At 42.0% G+C, this 22,895-nt stretch overlaps 1 protein-coding gene across 5 annotated transcripts in view; it reads left to right on the plus strand.

Moving 5' to 3' along the window:
- CREBBP (CREB binding protein) overlaps nucleotides 1–22,895 on the plus strand; it is a 99,920-nt gene that overhangs the window by 20,614 nt on the left and 56,411 nt on the right. For all 5 annotated transcript variants that reach the window (XM_064153409.1, XM_064153413.1, XM_064153410.1 and 2 more), the window contains one exon: nucleotides 17,375–17,551. In XM_064153409.1, the coding sequence (XP_064009479.1) occupies nucleotides 17,375–17,551 (177 nt within the window). The remainder of the gene's footprint in view (nucleotides 1–17,374; nucleotides 17,552–22,895) is intronic.

The raw sequence follows: 22,895 nt of genomic DNA on the forward strand, positions 1-22,895 counted from the left end.
GCAGAAACTTAGGAGAAAATTGTGGAGTTGTGTGTGGCTGCTGATCTGCAGAAGCTTACCATTGTAGAATAGCTTAGGTTAGAAGGGACCTTAGAGATCATCTCCTCCAGCCTCTCTGCCAGGAGCAGGGATGCCTCTCAACTAGACTTGGCTGCTCAAGGCCTTATTCAGCCTGGTCTTTAACACCTCTAGGGAGGAGGCATCCACAGCCTATCTGGGCAACCTGTTCCACAGTCTCACCACCCTCATACCAAAGAATTTCTTCCAAAGATCCAGTCTAACTCTGCTGTCGTTGAGCCTAAAACCATTCCCCCTTGTCCTTGCTAGACACCCTTATGAAAAGTCTCTCTCCAGCCTTCCTGTAGGATCCCTTCAGATATTGGATGGCAGCTGTAAGGTCCCCCCAGAGTCTTCTCTTCTTGAGGCTGAATAATTCCAGCTCCCTTAGCCTATCCTCTTATCAGAGATGTTCCATCTCTGTAGCCCTAGAAGCTGCAGTGAAACTAGAGCTTGCTGGGGTTCCTTTCAAAACATTTCTAGAAAAAGTAAACCAACCCCAAGTGCAGTTTTCATTCTGAAAGGTGCAGTTTAATCAAATGTTATTGGGCTCTGTGTGCGAAGATGTTTGGTTAGATCTTAATCTAGATCTGTAAAGAGATCAGGAGAAAATGTTTGTTAGTTTTCATCCCTGGTTACGAGGATTACAGCAGTACTGGGATTTTTGTAAGATGCCTTTTGTGGATTTTAAGTAACTCCATTCAATGTGTTTGAGAATGCTAACGGGAAATATTTCTGTTGATATTAGCTAGAACCTTCCTGGCAGGGAGAAACTGATAGAAAAGCATATCCTCCAGTGTAATACTTCAGGAGCTCATCTGGTAGGGAGGAGTTTTGATACAGATTTCCAGATGCTTTGTAAAAGCAGTGGGTTTTCCTTCACTGGATGTATACTTAAGCCCCCTTAGCAGCTGGTGCCAGCAGTAGGATCAGTATCACAATCTTTACAGGTTCAAAATTCTCAGAAACTGCAAAACTAGCTTTGTTGTGCTGCGTTTCTGCATATGAGCTCAGAACAGTTTTTTCTCTCAACCGTATTGGCCAAATTTGCTTGAGTAGTGAATGTTTTCAGCTTTATTATAGTCAAAATAGCCACGTGGCAGTGTGTGTGGCAGAAGTTGCAGATTAAAGAGCAGGAGGAGCTCTTGCAGAGGTGAATTTCAGAAAACAGCAAAATCATTTTTATGTTTACCAAGAGAACAACCAGTTGTCTCTTTGTTTTTACTGTTGAGCTATTTGTTATTTCTAGGCTGTGTGTATACGTTTTACAAATGCCTTTGAGAGAGGGATTCACAGTTTTACTCGCTGATATTGGTCACTGAATGGTGTTTTGGTGTTGATATTTAGCCTTGAGTAAATATAGTAAGATAAGGAATTATGTTAAAGAGCAGGAATTCTGACACAGAATTTAAGTTGCAGTAGCTGGTTAGGTTACTTGACTCGGTGTTTTGATGGAGCTGTAGTAAGGAAAACTTGTGATGAGGAAAAAAAATGAAGCAAACAATTTATTTAAACAGATTACCCAGCTGATGTTGCTCAGTACCAGATATAAATATGCTTGCTGATTGTGAATTAAGTCAGCTGAAGATGTTCTCATTCCTTTGCAGCACTGTGTGTTTTAGCAAACTGCTGGTCCTGTTTTTTCCTCTGGTGACTCTCTATCTGTCTGTATCTGCCTGAATTGTTTCAACATCACTTTCAGTTAATTTGCTTCTAGTCTTCTAAGTGGTCCATGCTAGGCTGCCAAGCTGTCTCCTAGCAGACCATGCCTCTGGCAAACACAAGTAGCCAGTCCAAATCAAATTCTCAATAATCTTGCATCCCAGCTTCAGAGGATTACTAATAATGTTACAGACTTGAGCAGAGGTTTTTGGTTGAGTAGCTATCACCAAACCAGCATTTTTACGGAGATGAGGTGTGTGCTTTTATAATAATGGATATAAATATAGAGAAACAAACCAGCAAAACTCACTGACTCGTAGTAAAATCAAAGTATCTGTAATGCAGTTTTGTTTTGAAACACAACAGTGTAAAGTGCTACTCCACAGATGATTTTACTCTGATACACTGAAGAGATTTGGTGACTTAAAAGGCTTGCTTTCCACAACTATTACTCCTGGCACCTGAAATTGAGCTGTTTCTTATTTCTAGTACATGAGTTAAATCTCATTTGCAGTTGTGCAATGTCATTGAAGATCTTTGAAGTGATAGGCGCTTGGCTCCCACCTTCTGCTTACGCTTAAGCAGGTGTCTGGGTTCAGTTGGCTCTGGTGCTGCGGTGTAAATGCTGCAAGAAACAGCAAAGTAAGCAGACCACAACTTGCTTTCCCCTCCTTCCAATTCAGGCACTAGAAAGCCTGTTTCTAAACTTACTTTGACTTAGCATCCTACTGACAAAAATGCAATGTTTACGGTATCTTTTCAGAGTAGAATTGAGCTGTTATCTTCTACTGTGGTAACACACCATAAACATTAGGGATTTTGTTGCTCTAAATCATATTGGTGACTGTCTTGTAATTGCAGTTTGTATTCTTGGTGTGGGGAGTTATTTCTAAGTAATGTATCTGAAATAAGGTTTTGGAAGTGAAACTAATGGGCTCCATCAGTTCTTTTGGAATCTGCAGATTAAACCCAAAATTTCCAGTGTTGTTTCAGAAAGTTTATTAAAATACTGGACTCATACATACAAATGTGATTAAAATTATGTATTTATGGTTTTCAGCCTGTTTTTATATAACTTCCTGCTGCTGTTCATGGTTGGTTTGTTGTTGTTTTTTTCTTAATACAGAGGTAAAAAATTACTCGGATGCTGAGAGGAAAACCTGCCAGCTTACGTGTTGATGTGTGGTAGTTACAAAATACCTGGCTACTTCAGTCTGAAGGAAATGTCTTTGTTGTAGCAATTTTAATAGATTCCAGTCACAGAATATATCCGCTTGAAAGAGATATTCAAGATCATCCAGTACAGCCTTTGACCCAGCACTGTAAGGTCAACACTGAACCATGTCCCTAAGTGCCAGGCCCACACTCCATTTAAACACCTCCAGGGATAGTGACTCCACCACTGCCCTGGGCAGACCATTCCCATGTTTGAGAACACTTTCAGTGAAGAAATATTTCCTAATACCCAGCTTGAACCTCCACTGCTTCAGCTTGAAACCATTTCCTCTAGTCCTGTCCCTTGCTACCAAGGAGAAGGAGCTGGCCTCTTCCTTGCTCCAATCTCCTTTTTTGTGTATATATGGTATTTCACAGGAGCTTTTCTGATAAGAAGATGTTTTAGCAGGTCTTTTAACTTCCCCTTACAAGATACACTTAGTATTTGTACTTGTCAACAAGCTGTGATTGTATTGGGAACCCTGTAATTGGAAGTGCACACAGAGATATGTCAAAGCAGCTGGTGCTGCGCTCTGAAAACTAGATGCTGGTGGTCTGTTTTCTTAGGAAAAAAAGGCAGTGCAGGAAACTTGGAAAATGACACCTAAATGAAATGCTGTGTCAGCCTGCCTAAGGAGCAGGTCAGGAGCAGAGATGCAGTGAGGGGTGACTTCTGTGACTTCCACGTTGTACAAATGGGACAGTTTCTATCATCAGACAAAAAAACATTGTCTGAAAGTTGCCCTTTGGAATTTCAGAATCCTCTCACTTAACTTGAAATTTTGGTACTAGAGGCTGCACAGGCATGCCCATGTCTAGTGGTTAGGCTGTCTTTTACCTTTATTTAAAGATCAACTTTTAAACTATAAAAGATGCTTCAATACAGTTCTCCACCACCCCCATCTCAAAAAAAACCCAATATATAGTCCTGAATTCTTACTGACAGTTGCCAGTTTGTTGAGCTGAGTGTGAAAAATGGCAAAATCTTAAATCTAGTAGCATTTTTCTTTCTTCTTGTGAATGTTTGGAAGAAATACCTCTTGGTTTTGGTTTGGAAGCCTGAGTCTGTTTGCATGTGGTGTCAACAGACAGTTTGGCTGTGGCAGCTTTGCCCATCACCTTCGGATGGCACATGCTCACTTCTTCTTGCCACTCCAGTGAAGACTATTTCCTCCAGAGATGGCTGTGACTGGGGACAGAAGTGTCATAGTAAGCTCGTTGCTTGTGTTTTAACTGTTCATGTGTAATCCAAGCAATGGCTTTAAGAGGATAAATACTTTGTAGGATTGAGATTTAGATGAAGGAGCACTTCAGATAATTTTTGAACACCTGACGCTATAAAAATTACCTGTAAGTAACATCTGGAAATCGTTGTACTTGAGTGTTCTGAAGGTGCTCAAGCCTAAAGTTGTGTTCTTCGCTGTGTCTGTACCAACCTGCTTTAGGTTTGGCAGAGCAGCAGCATGTTGTGCCATAAAAGGGATTCATTAGTGTCTTTGATTTCAGATGAATCATAAAGAAAATACAGCACACTAAATATAGGAACATCCTTGCCAAAAGGACCCGTCTATGAAACAGCCTTCTAGAAGAGAGCAGTAAACAGATTATTTAGCTGTCTCTGAGAGGTGCTATTGGTTTAGAGTAGAAAGGTTTTGTGTTTTCAGAGTGACTGCAGCATAATGGTGTCCTCTCTGTGGGGTTCTTTTTGGCTTTTATGAGAATTTGAAAAACCAACCAACTGAAAAAAACAAATGCCCTTTGAAACTTTCGGCAGATTGACTAAATTAAATACTTCCCTTTACAATCTTTGTACCTTGCAAGCGCAGAAGTGTTGGAACACCACGAGTGGAAGATGGGATTTCACTCTTGGATACTGGAATGAGCTACCTTAGTCTGACATTTGGCATCTTGGATTAAAATACATTTCAGGATACAACAGCATGCAGACTGCTTTCAGTGAGAAGTTTGCTCGTACTGGGGATTTTAAGCATGTATGCACAGACAACCATCAGATCTTACTGTGTTTAGAAACCCATAGAGAAGTCTCTTGTTAGCTTGATGTGAATGGTTAAATCTCAGAGGAGAATGTGCTCCTACAAAAATACTGAAGATTTCAAGGTGGCTCTTGAATTCAGTGTTGTGTTTCAAAATAAATGTATCTGGCTCTTTAAAGCTATTTTAAAATTATTTCAACAGTATAAGTAGTTTATAGTTCTATTTCTCCATAGTTGCTGTTAATGTGGGACTGTGAGGTTCATGCTAAGTTGTTGAGTAAGCTATGTTGATTTTTCTCCCCTGTTCTGTATTGAAATAGAATAATCGCTTCTTTTAGAGCCTGCAGAGTGTCCACTTTTACAATTCCTGTCTGTCAAGGAGAGTGCATACTCTGGACAACAGAAACATTTTCTGATGCATTTTTGAGACACCTTTCTTGTTGCTATCATTCTTGCCTTGTCTCCCACCTCTGGGGAGTGTCACATCACACAGACTGTCTTTGGTCAGCTTCTGGGAGACAAAGGGGAAAGAATCTCTTAAGTAGTGCTGCTGGTTTTCTTAACACAGTTTATTCCTTATAACACTGGATTTTTGGAGCATGACATGCTCTTCCTTTTCCTTGGCTGTCTTCAGCCAAGTGTAAGAACTTCAGGAAGGCTGAGATGCCATCAGACACATCTGTAAATTATTTTCTGTCCTATTGGGTATGTTTCAAAAGGATAATACTTACAACATGGAGAATAAAGGAAGATCTTTCTGTTGGAAATTGCTGTTGGTTTAGAAAACCACATTTAGCTTAATGATATCAAGAATTGGAGGAGGATAGGGATATTTGAGTTGAGATCCTGTGTCATAAAATTCTGTTTTGCTGTGACTATAAATCTGTTTAATACACACTGATGCTGCTTCTGGAAGTAGCTCATAAAGATTTTGGCATGTGACTATACAAAACAGTATCTGTAAAGGTGTATCTTAACTGAATTTCAGTCTTGCAAAACCCTCTCGTTAAAGGTTGTTGAATTACTCTTTGTGTCCATGTTGGATTTTGTAATGAAAAAAACCTGTGAAACATCTTTAGTTAATTTTGCAGGTCTAGTTAATTTTCTGTTCTTACGTAGTAAGAATAATTGCAGAATGTTGCAGGTTGGAAGGGACCTCTAGAGATCATCCAGTCCAATCCCCCTGCCAGAGCAGGATCACCTAGGGCAGGTCACGCAGGAACACATCTGGGTGGGTTTTGAATGGCTTCAGAGAAGGAGACTTCAGAGCCTCTCTGGGCAGCCTGCTCCAGGGCTCTGTCACACAGTAAAAAGGATTTTCTTCATGTTCATGTGGAACCTCTTGTCTAATCTGCACCTGTTGGCCCTTGTCCTATCGTTGGGCATCACCGAGCAGAGCTTGGCTCTGTCCTCTTGCCACTGCCCTTCTCATCTGTATAAACTTGAATGAGGTCACCCCTCAGTCTCCTCCTTCCCAGCTGAAGAGACCTGACTTCCTTAGCCTTTTCTCATAGTTCTTGTTTCTCTGGAGAAAGCCAGTTTGTCTGCTTGGCATTCTAGATGGTCTTGAAGCAATTGGAATACATTGATCAGTTGTGGCTAATTATCCATTAGAGCTTTGAAGTTTTTATTTGCAGAGGTGACACATTACAAAGAAAGCCTTCAGAGTTGTATTTTCAACTGGTGAGTACAACAGTGATGCTCAGGGTAGGAATCACTTGGATGATTCTTCTAGTGGATTCCAGTGTATTAGCACTCGGAATCCTGCGTTTTCATTCTCTAGGCATTTATACAGTACAAGCACATGAATTTTATTTTCCTTTTCCTGGAAAAGGTTAATTTCTAGTAAAACATATTAAGAATATGTTATCAATGTATCCAGTCATTGGTTAAGAGTATTTTCTCAGGAAGTTCTTTTGTATTTCATTAATTGTATGATTTTTAAGTGCTCTTGTTGACGTGGGATACTTTAATTTGTCTTTTGACCTTTGAAATGCTTGGAAAAGAATTTCAAATCTTCTTAAAACTGGTAATAAAATATTTCTTGGCTTCCTCTTAATGGGATTTAAAACTTCTATTTCTAGCTTTACCAGATCTTTCACCTTGTAATAAAAGATGAAGTATATTATAATGATTTCTGAGCATTTGAGTAGTTTCCTTTGACTTAGTTGGCTGCTGAAGAGCAAGACACTTGAAATGTTTCGTGAGTCTGTTGTGGTATGGTTTTGTTAGAGCTGGGAAAATGGAGACTTTGGGCATAAGAGAGACTTCTTCTGCATGCTGCTAGCCAGATCATGATTGAATTCTCAAACTGATTATTGAAATGTTACTTGTTTAAAGGTGTTTTTCTTATTCAGTGACTTTTGAAGTGAGTATTTTAAAATGAATATTTCTGTCAAACTGCCAAAGCTGCAGATTGGTTTAGGTGAAGAGCTCTCACCTCAGCTCAGATAATAGGATTGCCACCATTCTTGCACTGAAGCTGGTTTGTGTTTTTTTTCTTTTTTTTTTTTTGGTCATGCCACTGGCTTTCTGCCATAAAATGATTAATCTTTTCCTTGCTTCTCCATCTGTCCCTCTGGCATATACATTCCAAGCACCATGGTGACTTTCTTTTGGAACATGTTACTATAGGATGAAATAGTAATTAGCGGAGAGTGACTTTTTCTTTGTCAGTAAACAGATAGAAGATGATGCCAGCATAGTAAAGAAAGCCTGTCTTTCCCACTTCATGAATTCCTGATAGACCTATCTTTTATACTTCTCCCAGAGCCTACATCTGTCAGGTGGACCTTGCTTTGGGTTAGAGATTTGTGTGCCATTCTGGAGGGAGATAAGAGTCCAAAGTGCGAAGTCCTCAGCAAGTGCCTGGCTGCAGAGCTGCTCTTTTGTCCTCGGTGTGCAAGCTGCTTCTGGAGTCGTGGCAATAACACAGGGACTGAGGAGGGATTAACTCCAGGGGGTTGATGCCAGATCATAGCAGCTCTGAACCTGTGTGTGTCTGTGAAACTCACCTGGGAACTGGTGGTGAAACGATGCAGAAGGCAACGGACAAGCCTGCCTCTCTCTCTCTTACTGAGTTACTCTGAAACGTAGAAATAAGCCTTTTGAGAGCAGTTCTGTTCTTACTCACTGTTGCTTACTACCAGTAGTAAAAACATCCAATTTGTCTTATTAGTCTGAATTTCTAATGTTCCTCTGTTAGGTGCAGATCCACTCTTGTATTCACAGTGCTTTGTATACTCCAGTGAGTAACTTCTGAACATCTGAGATACCTGACTGCTTGATTTTCTTGTCTTGAAAGATAAGAATTATTGAAAATAGAAGTAAAAATTATTTAAGCCAAGCCAGATGACACACTTCTTGGTATCAAAACCATTTCCACAGATGGGAAGATAGGAGGGGACAAAATGCTGAGGTTTTTTGTGTTGAAAGCCCAGGTTTGAAGTAGGTGTAGTAATTAGTCCAATTAATGAAGTGTTATGTGCCACGTTTTGGTGAGGCCCATAAAAGAAGAAAGAGTACAGGGGATTGCATAGCTTTTTCTGCATAGGTGTCAGCAAGTACACAGGTTCTGACTCGTCCTTGTTCTGTCCTGGTAGCTCAGAGGCAGGAGCAGCATCACTCTGTTCGTGCCAAGCCCGAGGGATACTGGTGGATCTGTGGGTTATAATGAGAAGTGTAGACTTTCCATTTTGTGCCAGCATGCTGTCTTGCAGAGAGAGAAAAGTGTCCTGACATCTGGATGATGTCATAGGGGATTTTGGCTGAAGCATGTGAGACACTGAGTAGCAGTGGTGCTAGAAAGGTTAGATTATTGATGCACAGTTGCTCTGCTGATCTAAGGTTATTGATTTTGATATAACCCTAAAGTTACAGCTCAGGCATTCAAGAAACTGGATCACAGTTTGTAGGTAGCTTTTGAAAGGTGAAACTAGTTACTGCCTTCTCTGCATTTAGCATCCGATTTTTCACACTGGATTGCTTCAATGATAGGGGAACAGGAAGCAGGGGAGCATCCTTTGCAGCAAATACAAGGCATTCAGAAGAAAGCAGCAATGAGTGACAAATGTGTCTTGTAAAGCAATTGATGCCGTTGAACAGGCAAGCTCTTGTGTACGCAGCTCTTCAATACGACTGTTAGTTCGTGACGATCTGGCCTTTTATCAAAGCAGATTGTACCTTGGATGCCTCTGTGCACTCTCTTCTTCCCTTGATTGTGACATGCACGTTCTGTTCTCTGAAATAATTTAAATTATTAATCTGGGCCTTACAGTTAAATTGATTTTTGCTTTTGTACTATAGACAAAGCCCATAATAATAAAAGGATAGTGGTGGTTTACTGAAGGGTTGTCTTGGTGTCATAGTCTTATGAGTGTTTTGTCAGAGGCATGGGAACAGTTTGGTGGGGGAAAAAGGCTCTGACTTCCCTATTTTTCATTGCTTGAAGAGCTCTGAGAAGCATAACCATTAGACTGGCTGTGTATCCTCACGCTACCACTACAGAGGCTGTAGTTCTTCACAGGACTCTCCCCAGGGGTCTTCTAAGTCATTTCCTATTGTGCTTTCAGCTCCCTCCATGTCCTCAGATAATCTTTCTGAGGTGCTGACAAGACAAAACTGGCAATCATGGTGGCTGACGGAGAGCCCTGGTTACGATGTCTGCCGCTGAACACAGCGGTTAATGGCAGAGGACTTTGTGCCTTTTCTTAACAGAGATGTTAATCTGACTGTCATGATCTGCATCTCCATCTCTACTCAGCAATCTCAGCAATTCAATTATCTGTTAGACCTTTAACTGGTCAAATTGTCCAGTGATTTCCAAAGTGATTAGAGAAAAATTGATTTGAGGAAGGGGGAGGAGATAGGGCACTGATTGTCAGAGTGGCATCTCTTAAGCCCAGTTTCCTTAGGCTACCTAGCTAACAACCTCACTGGTGCTGAGATCCTGCAATTGGTGTCAGACTGAACAGGCAATTTAATTGCTGCTGGATTGAGGGAATGAATGAGATTGTCTCAGTCCATGCTGTCTCTCATCTTGTCATTAGAAGAGCAATCATCTGAAGTTGTACAGTCTGATGGCTCTGTGGCACAGAGGAGGGTACAGTGGTTTGATGCTGGTTTTGGCATCTTTTCTGCACCTCTGCTTTCCTGGGCTTTTCTCTGGGTTTCATTCATGGACTTGGCAGCTTGATCATGATCTTAGATAATTTTTGCTTCCTGAGATAATTTTTTCTTCTCACGTTTCTCCGTTGTCTCTAGACAAGCAGAAGGGAACTTCTAATTCCCATTCTATTATTAGATTCCATTTTATAAAGAATTAAGCATAAAAATGTCTTGATACAAAATCAGCCACCTGATTATAGGTCTTAGGGCTTTTGTGAATTAATTCCTATTGATGAGTAGAAGCACAATTTAGATAAATCAATGTAATCTTAAGAATTTCAATAGTATTTGGTCATTTAGGTGTTTTTTCCTAATTTTTTTGTCTTGAAACTGTAGAACTTCAGCTCATACTTGTTGAGAAGTCTTTACTAAATAAAAAATACTCACTAATCACCTTTCTGTTCCCCAGATGAGTACTTTAGGATCTCTTCAGTACTTGCTTTAATAAAATGAGCAAATTAATAACCTTAAGTATAAGGTAAATAAATTATTAGAATGCAATTAGTCTGCTGTAGCTATGCCTTTTTGTCCTTTAGGCCTCTCTGCCCCCCTGTTCATTTTTAGGCATCTTTCCTGAGGTTGTCATCATGAAGGTAGCATTTACATCAAACCAGATGTGTAAATGTGTCACTTTACACTTACCAGGTCTTCTCTTCATACCTTCTGTTGTCATCTTGAAAGCTGAGATTTATGGTTCAGCGCTTTGCAGATTCACAGCTTTCAAAGTCCAGACAAGCTTTCCAGGACCATTTTCCAGTTAAAAAGCTAGTAGTTAAGGAAACAAATATTAATGCTAACTGGCTTTAGTTTACAGGACTGGATCATAATCAGATTATTTCAACCAGGCTAATTTTCTATGGACCCATGCTGCTTTGACTCTCACATCAACCTTTCAGTATGTCCTCTGCTGTCAGGCTAGTCCACATCTGGTAGTTTTGTTTTGTTTTTAAGTACTTGGCCAGAAAAAACTTCTTTCATTTTTGCATAGAAGAGTCAGTGCTTCAAAACTTAATGAAAATCAACATTTTGCTTAGAGATAAATTGTTTTCTTGTGGACTAAGCAGTCTGGACCAACTAATTTAATAAAACATTCATAGCATTAGCTTAATCTAGGCAGCAGTAGTGTGAGATACACCACCAGGAGTGTTGCCAGAGGAAGGTGCTGCTCCTCAGCTTAAGAATGAAGTCTCTTTCTCTTGCAGGAAACCTGAGAATGAGCCTGCCCTGCAAGACTTTTTATTAAGTGTGGAAAACCTGGAGTGAAGGGTGGGTTGAGGCAGCAGAGGAAAGCAGAGATTCCCCAAAGGAAAATGGACAGCAAGGAGCAGAAGTGTATAGAACTCTGTGGTTTATGGCAGCATATTGAAGGGGAAGCTAGAAAAGGGACAGTGACTGGGAAAGGACATGTTTGCAACAGTGAGTGGTGTTTGCAACGTTGTGTTGGTCCTGGGAGCCTCAAAGGAATTCATGGTGATGAAGTAGCTAACTGCTTGAATGAGGGAATTGGGTGGAGTGGTAGAAAAGAAAGGATGGTCAATATAAACTTTAAGCAAGAGGAAAGGACAGGATTTATTTATGGCCACACTTGAGGCTGAGCTGGAAAAGTCCTGTGGTATGTCAGTAGTGATGAAGAGAGGAAAAGAACAAGCTTTAAAATGACAAGAAAAGGCATAATACAGTCTGGTCCAAGGGTATCTTGCAAATGAGATTGGTGAACTTGTCTGTCATCTCAACTCGGAGTTGCACCATCAGATGAGGTACGTAGACTTGGTCACAGAGTTGATCTCTAATACCTGCGAAACTCTGGAAACTAGAGGAAATTTGATTGCTGCTCTGCTCTGACAATAACTGAAAAGCAACCCAAAGACAAGGGTTTCCCACACCTGCCACTCAAAATGCTGTGATAGAGGATGTGTTCTGTAGTCCAAGACAGCTAAACAAAGGTTCTAAGTTTTGTTTTGTTTTTTCTTCCCTTTCCAGCTTGGAAGTTTGTTCATTCCTTGGCTTGTGAGAGTAGAGTGAAATACCTCATTTCCTATCCATGCTCAGTAATAGATTCCAGTATCTTAGAGAGTTGCCATAGTGATAAGGGAACAGAATCTGCTTGTCTTTCTGGGATAGAAGAATTATTAAATGAAATGTTAAATGTGTCTTCTCCATTAAGGGAGAGCAGCATTATCATATTTCTGAGAACTGTTTTAGAGTAGAAATAGCACGTTTAAGCTCATGTCCTGCATTAATCATGCTGCTTCTTGAGGCACTTTTAACCTTGACTTGCAATTCTGGCCCGGGGTGTATTATTGCTCCCCTCAGTCTCCCCCATTGCATCTTATGGACCAGCTTGCTTGTGAATGAGTCTGCTTTACTCTAGCAGAAGTCATTGCATTTGTGACCACAAAGAACAGGACAAGAAGCAAGAGTTGCACAAAAGTGTAACAAATAGAAGTGTAAAATGTGAGCTTCCAGAAAGGATGAGGTGGGTGAAAGGAACCACCTCAGGATGGAATGCAAAGAACGTGACTTGAAGAAGATGGTGGCTGCATCAGGTAGAGAAAGGAGGAGAATTGACAGTTGAGAGGTAGAGAGGAAGAGACAGCAACAGGGCAGGGAACATATTTAAGGTTAGTGCGAAATGGGAACAAACTGTCATGTAACCCAGGATATTGGAGGAGCTTTCTGCTTGTTTTGTAGTGGGAAGGCGCTGGCTGCCACAGTGGTTTGTTGAAGCTTGAGTAGCCCTGTAATACACCTTGGCCCATTCACCCCAGTTGGAAAAAGGAACAGCTTCCACCAGGTGATTATGTTCCTTTCAGGAAAGCAAGTTAACAGACTTTAAGCAAAACACCCATCTTTGATGGCTCAGATGAAAGTGACCATTCTTACCAGCTGACTTACTCTCATGTTCCTACTGGTTTATCTTTGACTTGTAATTACCTAGTAATCTTCCCCCAAACTACCTTGTTTGGGATCAGAGTTCTGTTTCAGAAATACTCAGAAGACTTATTTTTATATCTGCCTTCCCTCTCTCTGCCCCCTCATTTCACACAGGAAAAAACCCAGGGGCAGAGGCAGGAGCTGCAGCATTTGAGCTTTTACAACTCATTTGCTTTGGCGCTGCTGGTTTCAGTTTGCAGAATGAATAAGCAGTGTAAAATCTTCACTACCTATAGGCCAAATCATCTGATTGTATTTGCCAGTTGTTCTTTGAGATTTCAATTGGCAGTGGTTTAGATAAGGTTCTTCAGGTCACTCCATCTCAGCATTCAGATAATTAACCAGGAAATACCAGGTAATGCCTGACGTCTTCCAGTGTCTCCTGTGCAGTAGATCTGCCTGATTTATCCTTTTCCTTCCCTTCCTCTTTGTTGTGTTCCCACTGGTGAGGAGCTGAAAGTGGTTTGTTTTGCTGGAGTCCTGACCTGACTCTCTTTGCTGGAGGTGATTGCTGCTGGATGCTCCTCACATTACCAGTAGCAGCTCTGAAATGCTGTTGATCTTAATGCTGTTTGGCAGCAGGTTGTTCTGCCACTAAAACTCCTCGACGATCCCAGCCTTGGTTGAAATCTGTTATAAATAGACAAGAGTTCATTAGAGCAGTTCTTCCATTGTGCTGTGTGCTTCTAGTCTCTGGAAATCACTGTCCTGCTAATAAGATTTAACTCCTCTGAGGCTGAGTTTAAACCCAGTTTATAAAAACCCTGAAAGAGTGAACATCTGTGAGCTTTAATAAACTCATCTTGAGTATAGCCCCTCCTGATTCTTGGCTCTATTTACTTCAGGGATTGCCACATAAGAAAGAGAGGTACTTCCACCTTTTCAGGTTTGTTTGTTTTTGAGGGTGGACTTAAAACAACATCAACAAAATTCTTTGGCAGATTGTTTCCGTGGTGGTAATTGACAAAAATTAAGTGTAGGTTGAAGGGTATGTCTAATGTTTTACATGGTTATCAAGCTATCTGCTGTTTTTGTTTAAAGTTGTAGGCTGGTGTCACTCTTTGGCCTTAGGTTCCTTTCACTTAGGGCAGCACAGTTTTAGACTCAGAAATGCCGTGTGGTACAGAGCAACTTTGAAAAACAGAAGGTTTCATGCAGAAGATACTCTGGTTCCAGCTCATGGGAAAGAACAGCAAAGCACTTCTTAGCATTTCAGTCAAGTGTTTATTACTAAATGACCTCCTAGAAAGGAAGAATTATCCTCATCCTGTTAAACACTCTGTTTGCAATACTCAAAAGGTCGCTTTGTTGTTGGACTGACTTAAGATGTGTTTAATAACAATGTATGCTGAAAAATGAAATGCAGAAATATGATAAGGCATAGAATCACAAAATCAGAGAATTGTTTCAGGTGGAAAAGCCCTCCAAGATCAAGTTCAGCCACCATGGTCATTAAACTATGTCTCCAAGTGCCATGGCCACGTATTTCTTGAACACCTCCAGGGATGGTGACTTCCACCTTGGGTAGCCTGTTCCAATGCCTGATCACTCTTTCAGCAAAGAAAATTTCCTAATCTACAACCTAACCTTCCCTTGGAACAATTTCAGGCCATTTCCTCCTACCACCTGATACTAGGGAGAAGAGACCAACCCCCACCTGACTCCAACCTCCTTTCAGGGAGTTGTAGAAAGCATCAAAGTCTCCCCTCTGCCTCCTCATCTTCAGATTAAACAACCCCAGTTCCCTCGTGTAGTATCTGTTAGGAGTGGAGTTCCTTGATGCTTCTGAGATATGCTAGAGGTTAAGAGTTTTAATGAAAGTTTAATTTCTGTCCTTTGTCTTTTGAAGCTGAAATGTTTGGAATATTTTTCCTAAAAATTGAATTTTAAACATTTTTTCTTTAATTAAAAAAGTTAATCTTTTCCTTATAGTGAAATGAGATGACCAATTCTCTGTTGCTTTTGGAGCAAGGGCTTTCATTTGGTGTAAGCTTTGATTAGTGTTTTGCTGCCTGCAGAAAACCTCTTCTGCTTTTTGACAGTTCAGCTGTGCTTAAGATTCTGCCGGAGGCCCCAGGCTCTGCGCAGACTCAGCACACCCATCTCAGGCAGCTTTGCTCTCTGCGCTGAGGCTTTGCAACCTCCTCTCACCGCACTGCTGAGTGTGTTCCAACTTTGAGCTGCAGGGCCTGAGGAGGACTCTGTGCTCTCTGCATCAGGCTGCTGTGGCCCGGGAAGAGCCAGGGACCTGGTAGAAAGAAGGTCATGTGTAGGAAGTGTTTCTCCTCCAGTTCAGGCTCACTGTTGTGCTGTGATGGTAGTGGTGGTGGCTGTAGGGGCTCGTGGGATGCTATAGTGTGGCAGTTGGTTGCCACAAGAGTCAATATATTATTCAGCTTAAGTTCCATCAAACCTGTGCACAAGTTCAGAGCTAACTAGATGATCCAAGACCTGCAGATAAATGAAGGCTATAGTTGCAGATTTAGACACAAGGAGAAACTGAGTACCAACCAAACAGTTACTGTTCCTATTGCTGGCCTCTGGAAAGTTTAAAGAGTTGGTCATGAGCCGCTTTCTCAGAATCTCACTTTTAGTTTTACAAGTTGTCTTCACTATTAAGCTGATAGATCATCATACTGTTCATGAAGAGCTGTAGATAATCAGGTGATCCTTGCTCATACCTTGTCTGAAATAGTGGGTTAAGACAAGTGGGTAAGTTTATTAAGTGCTCTACTTTGCTGCTCTTCAGAGAAAAGATGCCCAAATACATGCTTAAATAAATAATAATATTTTAAAAACCTAACTTTTTTGAGCATATAAACAGCAGATAAAGTTCTTTCTGTTTGTGCAGCGTGCAGCCAATACCAACTTCTCTTCAGAACCAGTCTTTATTACTCAGCTTTTGATGCTGTTAAACAATTGGATTTTGGAGGAGGGTCTTATATGTTGTTCAAATTACTCAGCTTTACTCAGGAACACAGCACATGCATGATAACCTCTTACATTGCCAAGTTACAGCTTCTTGGGTTTAACATCTATATAATTTGTAGGTCAGATTCTTTTGTAAAGGTAAAAACATTTTGTAAGTGGAAAAAAGCATTCTTTGTACAGCAGTCAGGATGCTGGGTCAGGGGAGTGTTTCCTAACCTAAAGCTACTTGGAGTGTGACTGAGCCAGCTGTCTGAAACCTGGGTGTACAAAGTACACTGACAAAGAGGACAAGGCACAGTCAAATTGTGTTTACTGGACTCTGCTCCAACATAATTTACTGCTCTTAACCAGCTTCATCAACTGGTTGTTCAGCCTGATTCCTGTAAGCAGGAAAAAGCAACCACTGAGTAACTCCTTATTATGAGGCTGTTACACTGATAAGCTGATGTGCATGATCCCTCTTCCAGCTATGGGAATAGCCCTCCTAAATCCCTCCTGGGAGGGGAAGAAAAAAGACCAGGACATGCAAAACCAATGTGGTGTGTAAAGAAGGTCTGGAGAGGTCAAAGGAGGGGGAAAATAGGATTTAATATTTCAAAAAAAGACTTGCTCAATGGTTGAATTTATATTTGAGACATTCTGACAGGCGATAAGTCATCTTATAGTCCTCCCAGTATGAGGCATGAGGGGCAAAAGCATGATCTGACTCCTTGACATTTTATTTCCTCTTTATTTGGAGAGGGAAGTCCTAGTCTGAGTCCTCTCTGAAAGAAGTGCAATCCTGTTAACATGTTTTTGCAGGACCTTTTGTGCTAACATTAACTGGCCAATGTAATAGAGATTTCAGCACTCCTCTTGGGAGGCTGTTCGTGAGGTGCAGGGGCTCTTTGGATGGGCAATGTTCTTTGTTGTTCAGAGGGAGTTGTGTTGCCACTTGAGTTTTGGGGATGCCATTTGTCAAGAACGTCATTCTTAGATGTCCTTTAGCTCTGATGCTTTTCCCCAAGCAGCAAACTATTGGTAGCCAAGCATTTGTTAGATGTGTTTATGTTCCTACCTGCTGTATGCAGAAAGCCATGCTTTGGGCACAGAATGCTCCACGTGTTTCAGGAGTTCAGATTGGGTTGCTTTGCAGGAGTTTTTGCAGTGCTGGCAAAAGAAATTCCTGTTAATACAGACAATGATTTTGTATGTTGACTTGCAGGATGTCAGACACACACAACTGTGTACATTTGTAAAATTGTTTTTAAAATTAAATGTGATTAATGTTGGGGAATGAAGGCTTCGAATATTGAGTAGCATAAACCCAGAGTTGGTCTCTGTGAATGCAAAGGTGAATATTTGACATATGTTTTCTTTTTTTAATATCCTTTGGAATCATGGAGATAGTAATAATTTCGCTCATTCTTTTCCAGATGGGAATGACAGGTAACACCAGTCCCTTTGGGCAGCCTTTCAGTCAAACTGGAGGGCAGCAGATGGGAGCTACAGGAGTGAATCCTCAGTTACCGAACAAGCCAGGCATGGCGAATAGTTTGTCTGCCTTTCCTGCCGACATCAAGAGTACTCCCGTCACCAGTGTGCCAAACATGGTGAGTTGTACCTGCTGGCTTCCCTTAGCCATTATGTCCTGAGAGTGCTTTGTGAATTCTTGGGTGATGCATCTTCTAGAACATTTCTGGATTACTTACTGGCATTTAGACATCAAAGTTACCCTTTGGTTCCTTACTGCCGCTCCGCAGTGCGTGTAGAAAGTCTGAACATGTTTTATGCAGTAATTTCACTTTCTAAGCACTCAGTGTTTTGTTACAAGAATTGCATTACATCTTTCCATGTAGTCTGGTACATTTAGTTCCAAGCCAGAAGAAAGTGTCTTCTCTGTAGGTGCTGTTTGTAGCTTTAAATTCCTACATCAATTAAAAAGTGTTGGATAAATCATCATCTTCCTGCAACTAAATGGCACCTTTCACATCCTCTGAAGCTGACAGGGTAAACACACCACATGCTTCTCAGTTTATACCATGCATGCCTTGCAGCTCACAAACTTAGGAGAACAGTTCTTATTAAGATACCTTGCCCAAGTTTGTAGTGTTCTGTTTACTAGAGTTCCCTTTCTGAAATAAAACAAAATATTCCTGTTTGTCTTCATGTGGCTGCGTCTTAATCAAACTGCTTGTGTTGCCATGGAGACTCCAGCATGTTGCATTTCATATTCTTATATGTGACAGCAGTTACTATAGAAACTTGTAAAACCTTCCATAAGATGTAAATTACTTATTTTTAAAATTAACTAGGAAAGCAGCTATTTTTTGGCACAAGCAATGCTTGTCCTTCCATTGGCGAGTGTGCTACCTGCCTGTCACTTATAAGGCTGTGTTTGAGAAGGAACAGGATGTAATAAACTCCCTCTTTCCTAATGATTTTTGGAGGACCACGTCTTCATTTTCCTCTTTGTTTTATATCAGCTGTCATTTACTGCTTATGACTACATGAAGAAGCTGGTGACTAGGAGTAAGAACATGTTTGTCAAGCAGCATGTTCTTTTGACCAAAGAAGGGCAGTAGTATTGTGGCATGTATTAAGAGTGCAGCAGATCAAGGGAAGTTCTCATCCACATCTTATCTGTGGTTAGGCCACATCTGGAGTCCTTGGTCTGGTTCTGGGCCCCTGAGTTCAAGAAAGACAGGGAACTACTGGAGAGAGTCCAGTGGAGTCTCCAAAGGTGCTCCTCCTCTGTGAGGAGGAAAGGCTGAGAGCCCTGGGGCTGAGCCTGGAGAAGAGCAGCCCCAGAGGCAATCTACTCAATGCTCAGCAAGAAGTAAAGGCTAGGGGACAAGAGAATCATAGAATCAATCAGGTTGGAAGAGACCTCCAAGATCATCCAGTCCAACCTAGCACCCAGCCCTATCCAGTCAACTAGACCATGGCACCAAGTGCCTCATCCAGTCTTTTCTTGAAGACATCCAGGGACGGTGCCTCCACCACCTCCCTGGGCAGCCCATTCCAATGGGAAATCACTCTCTCTGTGAAGAACTTCCTCCTAACATCCAGCCTATACCTACCCCGGCACAACTTGAGACTGTGTCCCCTTGTTCTATTGCTGGTTGCCTGGGAGAAGAGGCCACCCCCCACCTGGCTACAATGTCCCTTCAGGTAGTTGTAGACAGTAATAAGATCACCCTTGAGCCTCCTCTTCTCCAGGCTGCACACCCCCAGCTCCCTCAGCCTCTCCTCATAGGGTTTGTGTTCCAGGCCCCTCACAGCTTTGTTGCACTTCTCTGGACATGCTCCAGCACCTCAACATCTTTCTTGAATTGAGGGGCCCAGAACTGGACACAGCACTCAAGGTGTGGCCTGACCAGTGCTGAGTACAGGGGAAGAATAACCTCCCTTGTCCTACTGGCCACACTGTTCCTGATGCAGGCCAGGATGAGGCCAGACTCTTGTCAGTGGTGCCCAGTTACAGGACAAGGGCCAACCAGGTACAAACTGCAATCCAGGAGATTCCATCTGAAGAGGAGGAGAAACTTGTTTAGTATGAGAGTTCTGAAGCCCTGGAGCAGGCTTCCTGGAGAGGTTGTGGAGTCTCTTTCTCTAAAGAGGTTCCAAACCCAGGTGGCTATTGTGATCCTGGGCAAGCTGTTGTGGGTGCCCTGCTTTAGCACAGGAATTGGAGTGGATGATCTCCAGAGGACCATTCCAACCCCACACTGTGCTGGGATCCTGTGCCCATGTTCAGAGTACCACTTGAACTTGTGCAGAATATTTCTAAAGGACAATTTTCTCCACAACTCTGCTAATTTTGTTTTTAAATTTGGGTTTGTTGAGAAAAATTATTTTTCTTTTCTGATTCTACAGAGAACTTACAAATCTGCCCAAAGTGCTGGATTCATCTCAGAGGCTGGCTCGTTCTGAAGCCTAATTTTGTGCTCATTTGAATGTCAGGTTTTGGGAAGCATAAATCTTAATGTTCTCAGTAGTACAGGATATAATGGCAAATATTCAGGTGGAATAAAGAAGGCTTTTACCATCAAAGCTTGCCTAGTGGTGGGGAGGAGTTAAAAAAACAAACTTCCTGTTTCTTCTCTCCTGTATTGTCCAAGAGATGGAGGAAAGTAAGGGAGCTTGCTTCCCTAATGATGTGAATTGCAGTTTCTTTAAGATGTCAGATACCAGTTGTCTTCTGAGAGAACAATCAGAGCCATCTTTCTTTGTTTCTCAGGTGTCAAAAGCTATGTATGTCCCAATGTATCTTTGTCCTGAAGCCAGTATAGCCAGTAATAGACATTTCAGGCAATGTCAAGCCAGAAAGTCTCAACCCTGCATATGGCTCATGTGGGGCTTAGCATCTGATTGTGGCCCTGACGGAGATGGAATTTCCATCTTTTAAGAACTGAAGTTTCCATCAAAATGTTTTAGTGTTGCAAAGGCAAGAATTTGAAAGGAAATGTCAGACTTGTTAAATGTTAACCTTTCCTTGGCAGCAGTGTAATTATTTGGTAATAGTAACTGCATGGCCAGAACTGGTCCTTCCGTGGGGATTTGCTTCCTGCTGTGTATAACATCAGCAGTGCCCTCTGAAAGAGCATATAGTCAACATTTGGTTGGTTTTGCTGTGTAGCTGTGAAGCTTGTTGACTGTATGTACTAATATATTTGATTCAGATAGTCCTTTCCAAGAGCTCTTTTCTGTGGCAGTCATCCCTGGAGCGTGCATATACCTTGGATTAGTTAATTTTCACAGTGCCCTTCTGGGATAAAGATCACAGAATCGCAGAACGGTACGGATCAGAAGGGACCTCTGGAGATCGAGTCCAGCCTCCCTGCCAGAGCAGAATCACCTAGGGCAGACCACACCAAAATGCATCCATGTGGGTTTTGAAAGTCTCCAGATAAGAGATTCCACAATCTCTCTGAGCAGCCTGGTCCAGGGCTCCAGCACCTTTGCACTAATGAGGTTTCTCCCTCTGTTGAGGTTGAGCCTCCTGGGTTCTAGCTCGTACCCATTGTTCCTTGTCCTATCATTGGGCACCACTGAGAAGAGTCTGGCATGTTCATCTTGATGCCCACCCCTCAGACATTTATAGACATTAGAAAGATCCCCTTTCAGCCTTCTCTTCTCCAGCCTAAACAGCTCCAGGTCTCAGTCTTTCTTCATAGGAGAGATGTTCAAGTCCCCTTGTCATCCTGTAGTGCTCTTTTGGACTGTCTCCACCAGATACCTGTCTCTCTTGAACCAGGGAGCCCAAAACTGGATACAGTATTCCAGGTGTGGTCTCACCAGGGCAGAGTGGGGAGGAGAACCTCTCTAGACCCCAGATTTAAACCAGGGACTGAAAGGCACAAAGAGACTGAAGCCTGCTGGCTCTGAACTTGAGGTTTGTAGGATCTGGCTTACTAAAGCCTTCCTCATTTGATGTGTGAAGACATTATCTAAAGGTAAAATGACGTTCACGTGGGTTAAACATGTGCTCCTGTAACTCATGGAGGTGATGTCTCTGTCCCGTACTGGGCAGCTACAATCTGTCCCAAGTGGCACTTGTGAAAAGTTGCTTGTGACAGTGGCAGCTCTCCAGAGCAGGGCAGTGTTTGACCTATTGCATCATGGTGTCTTGCTGCAATCTCTTCATTTGCTACGTCCCTAGAGATGGGAGTTTCATTTTGTGTGTCTGGCTTTGTGCATGGTCTGTTAGAGCTGTGAGATACCCTGTTTGCTGAAGGAGGCAGGAGTGAGGTGGCAAAGGGTGTAATGTTTTGGTAGCCTCTGTCAAAACTGAGCATGTGGAGGATCAGTTCAGACTTCCATCTCCTACAGTAAGTGAAGAACCAAGTACATATCTTTAAAGGGACCTCCAGGGGGTTTTGTGAGGTGATTGGAACCACATATCTTGCAAAAGCAGCCGTCATTACTGTCCTTATCTTAAATGGCCCCAAAAGTACAACTTCACGGGAGAGACAAACCCATGTGAATGAAAACAGTGGTTATATGTGGCACGACTGAGGCAGCATTCCAGCATGACATGAAACATCTTGGCTACCACTAAGAATATCTAAGGAAGTGGAAAAGTGCACCTGCTGTCTTTAGGAGCCCATGGTCCTGAAAAGCAAAGCGTTTGAAAACTCCCCTTTCAGTCTTTGGCTTTTCTTTGTAAGCTTGCAAAAGCAAAGTGAAAGGTGAGGATGGTTCTTAATCCATGATATTCTGAGCATCATTGTGTATGCCACTTCTCCTGGTCAGCATTTGGGACAGATTTACCACTGCCAGGCAAAGCCCTCCCATGGGCAGCCAAGGTAAACCTATGCTGCAGCACATGAGAAGCAGAACAAAATGAGCTCTCTTCCCTTGGCTCCAGGATGAAGTGCATTGCCGAAGTGCTATTTCATTGCACCTTCAGCCCTTGTTCCAAGAATGACCTTATGCTAGATCCTGAGAAGCACATTTAGTCTAATCTCTTAATTAGGAAAGAAGTACCAAACCTTATGGTATTAAAATGATTAAAAGGTCAGCATTAATTTTCAGTGCTAGCCGGCTGGATTGACTTTTGTTTTGTTTTGTGAATCCATACAACATCAGCTATTGTTCTATTTGACTGCTGCAGCATACAATCAGTTGTCCTTTCAGAACGGGCAGCTTGAAATCTTGAGTGGGTGACTTGTTTGCAAAGAAAGATGTTGCTTCTAGTGTTGTTGGAGGGTTTGGTGACACGCTGTAGAGACTCAGCGTCGCTGAAGTCGTCGGATGCAGGCTTGGCAGCGCTGTGCTGCGGTGAGATCATGCAGAGCCTCTGGCCGGTGGAAGTGAGCTGTGCTCTTCACTTTGGCACTCAGCTCAGTGGGCAGCCTGTATAGAAACCAGGAGCTGCTTGTTTTCCAAGTGCCCAGGTGCTGGGATGTGCTCTCAGCAGAGAGTACCCTGTCAGTCTTTTCCATCAAACTT

This window comes from Pogoniulus pusillus, chromosome 13 (genome assembly GCF_015220805.1).
Source record: "Pogoniulus pusillus isolate bPogPus1 chromosome 13, bPogPus1.pri, whole genome shotgun sequence".
Lineage (NCBI taxonomy): Eukaryota > Metazoa > Chordata > Aves > Piciformes > Lybiidae > Pogoniulus > Pogoniulus pusillus.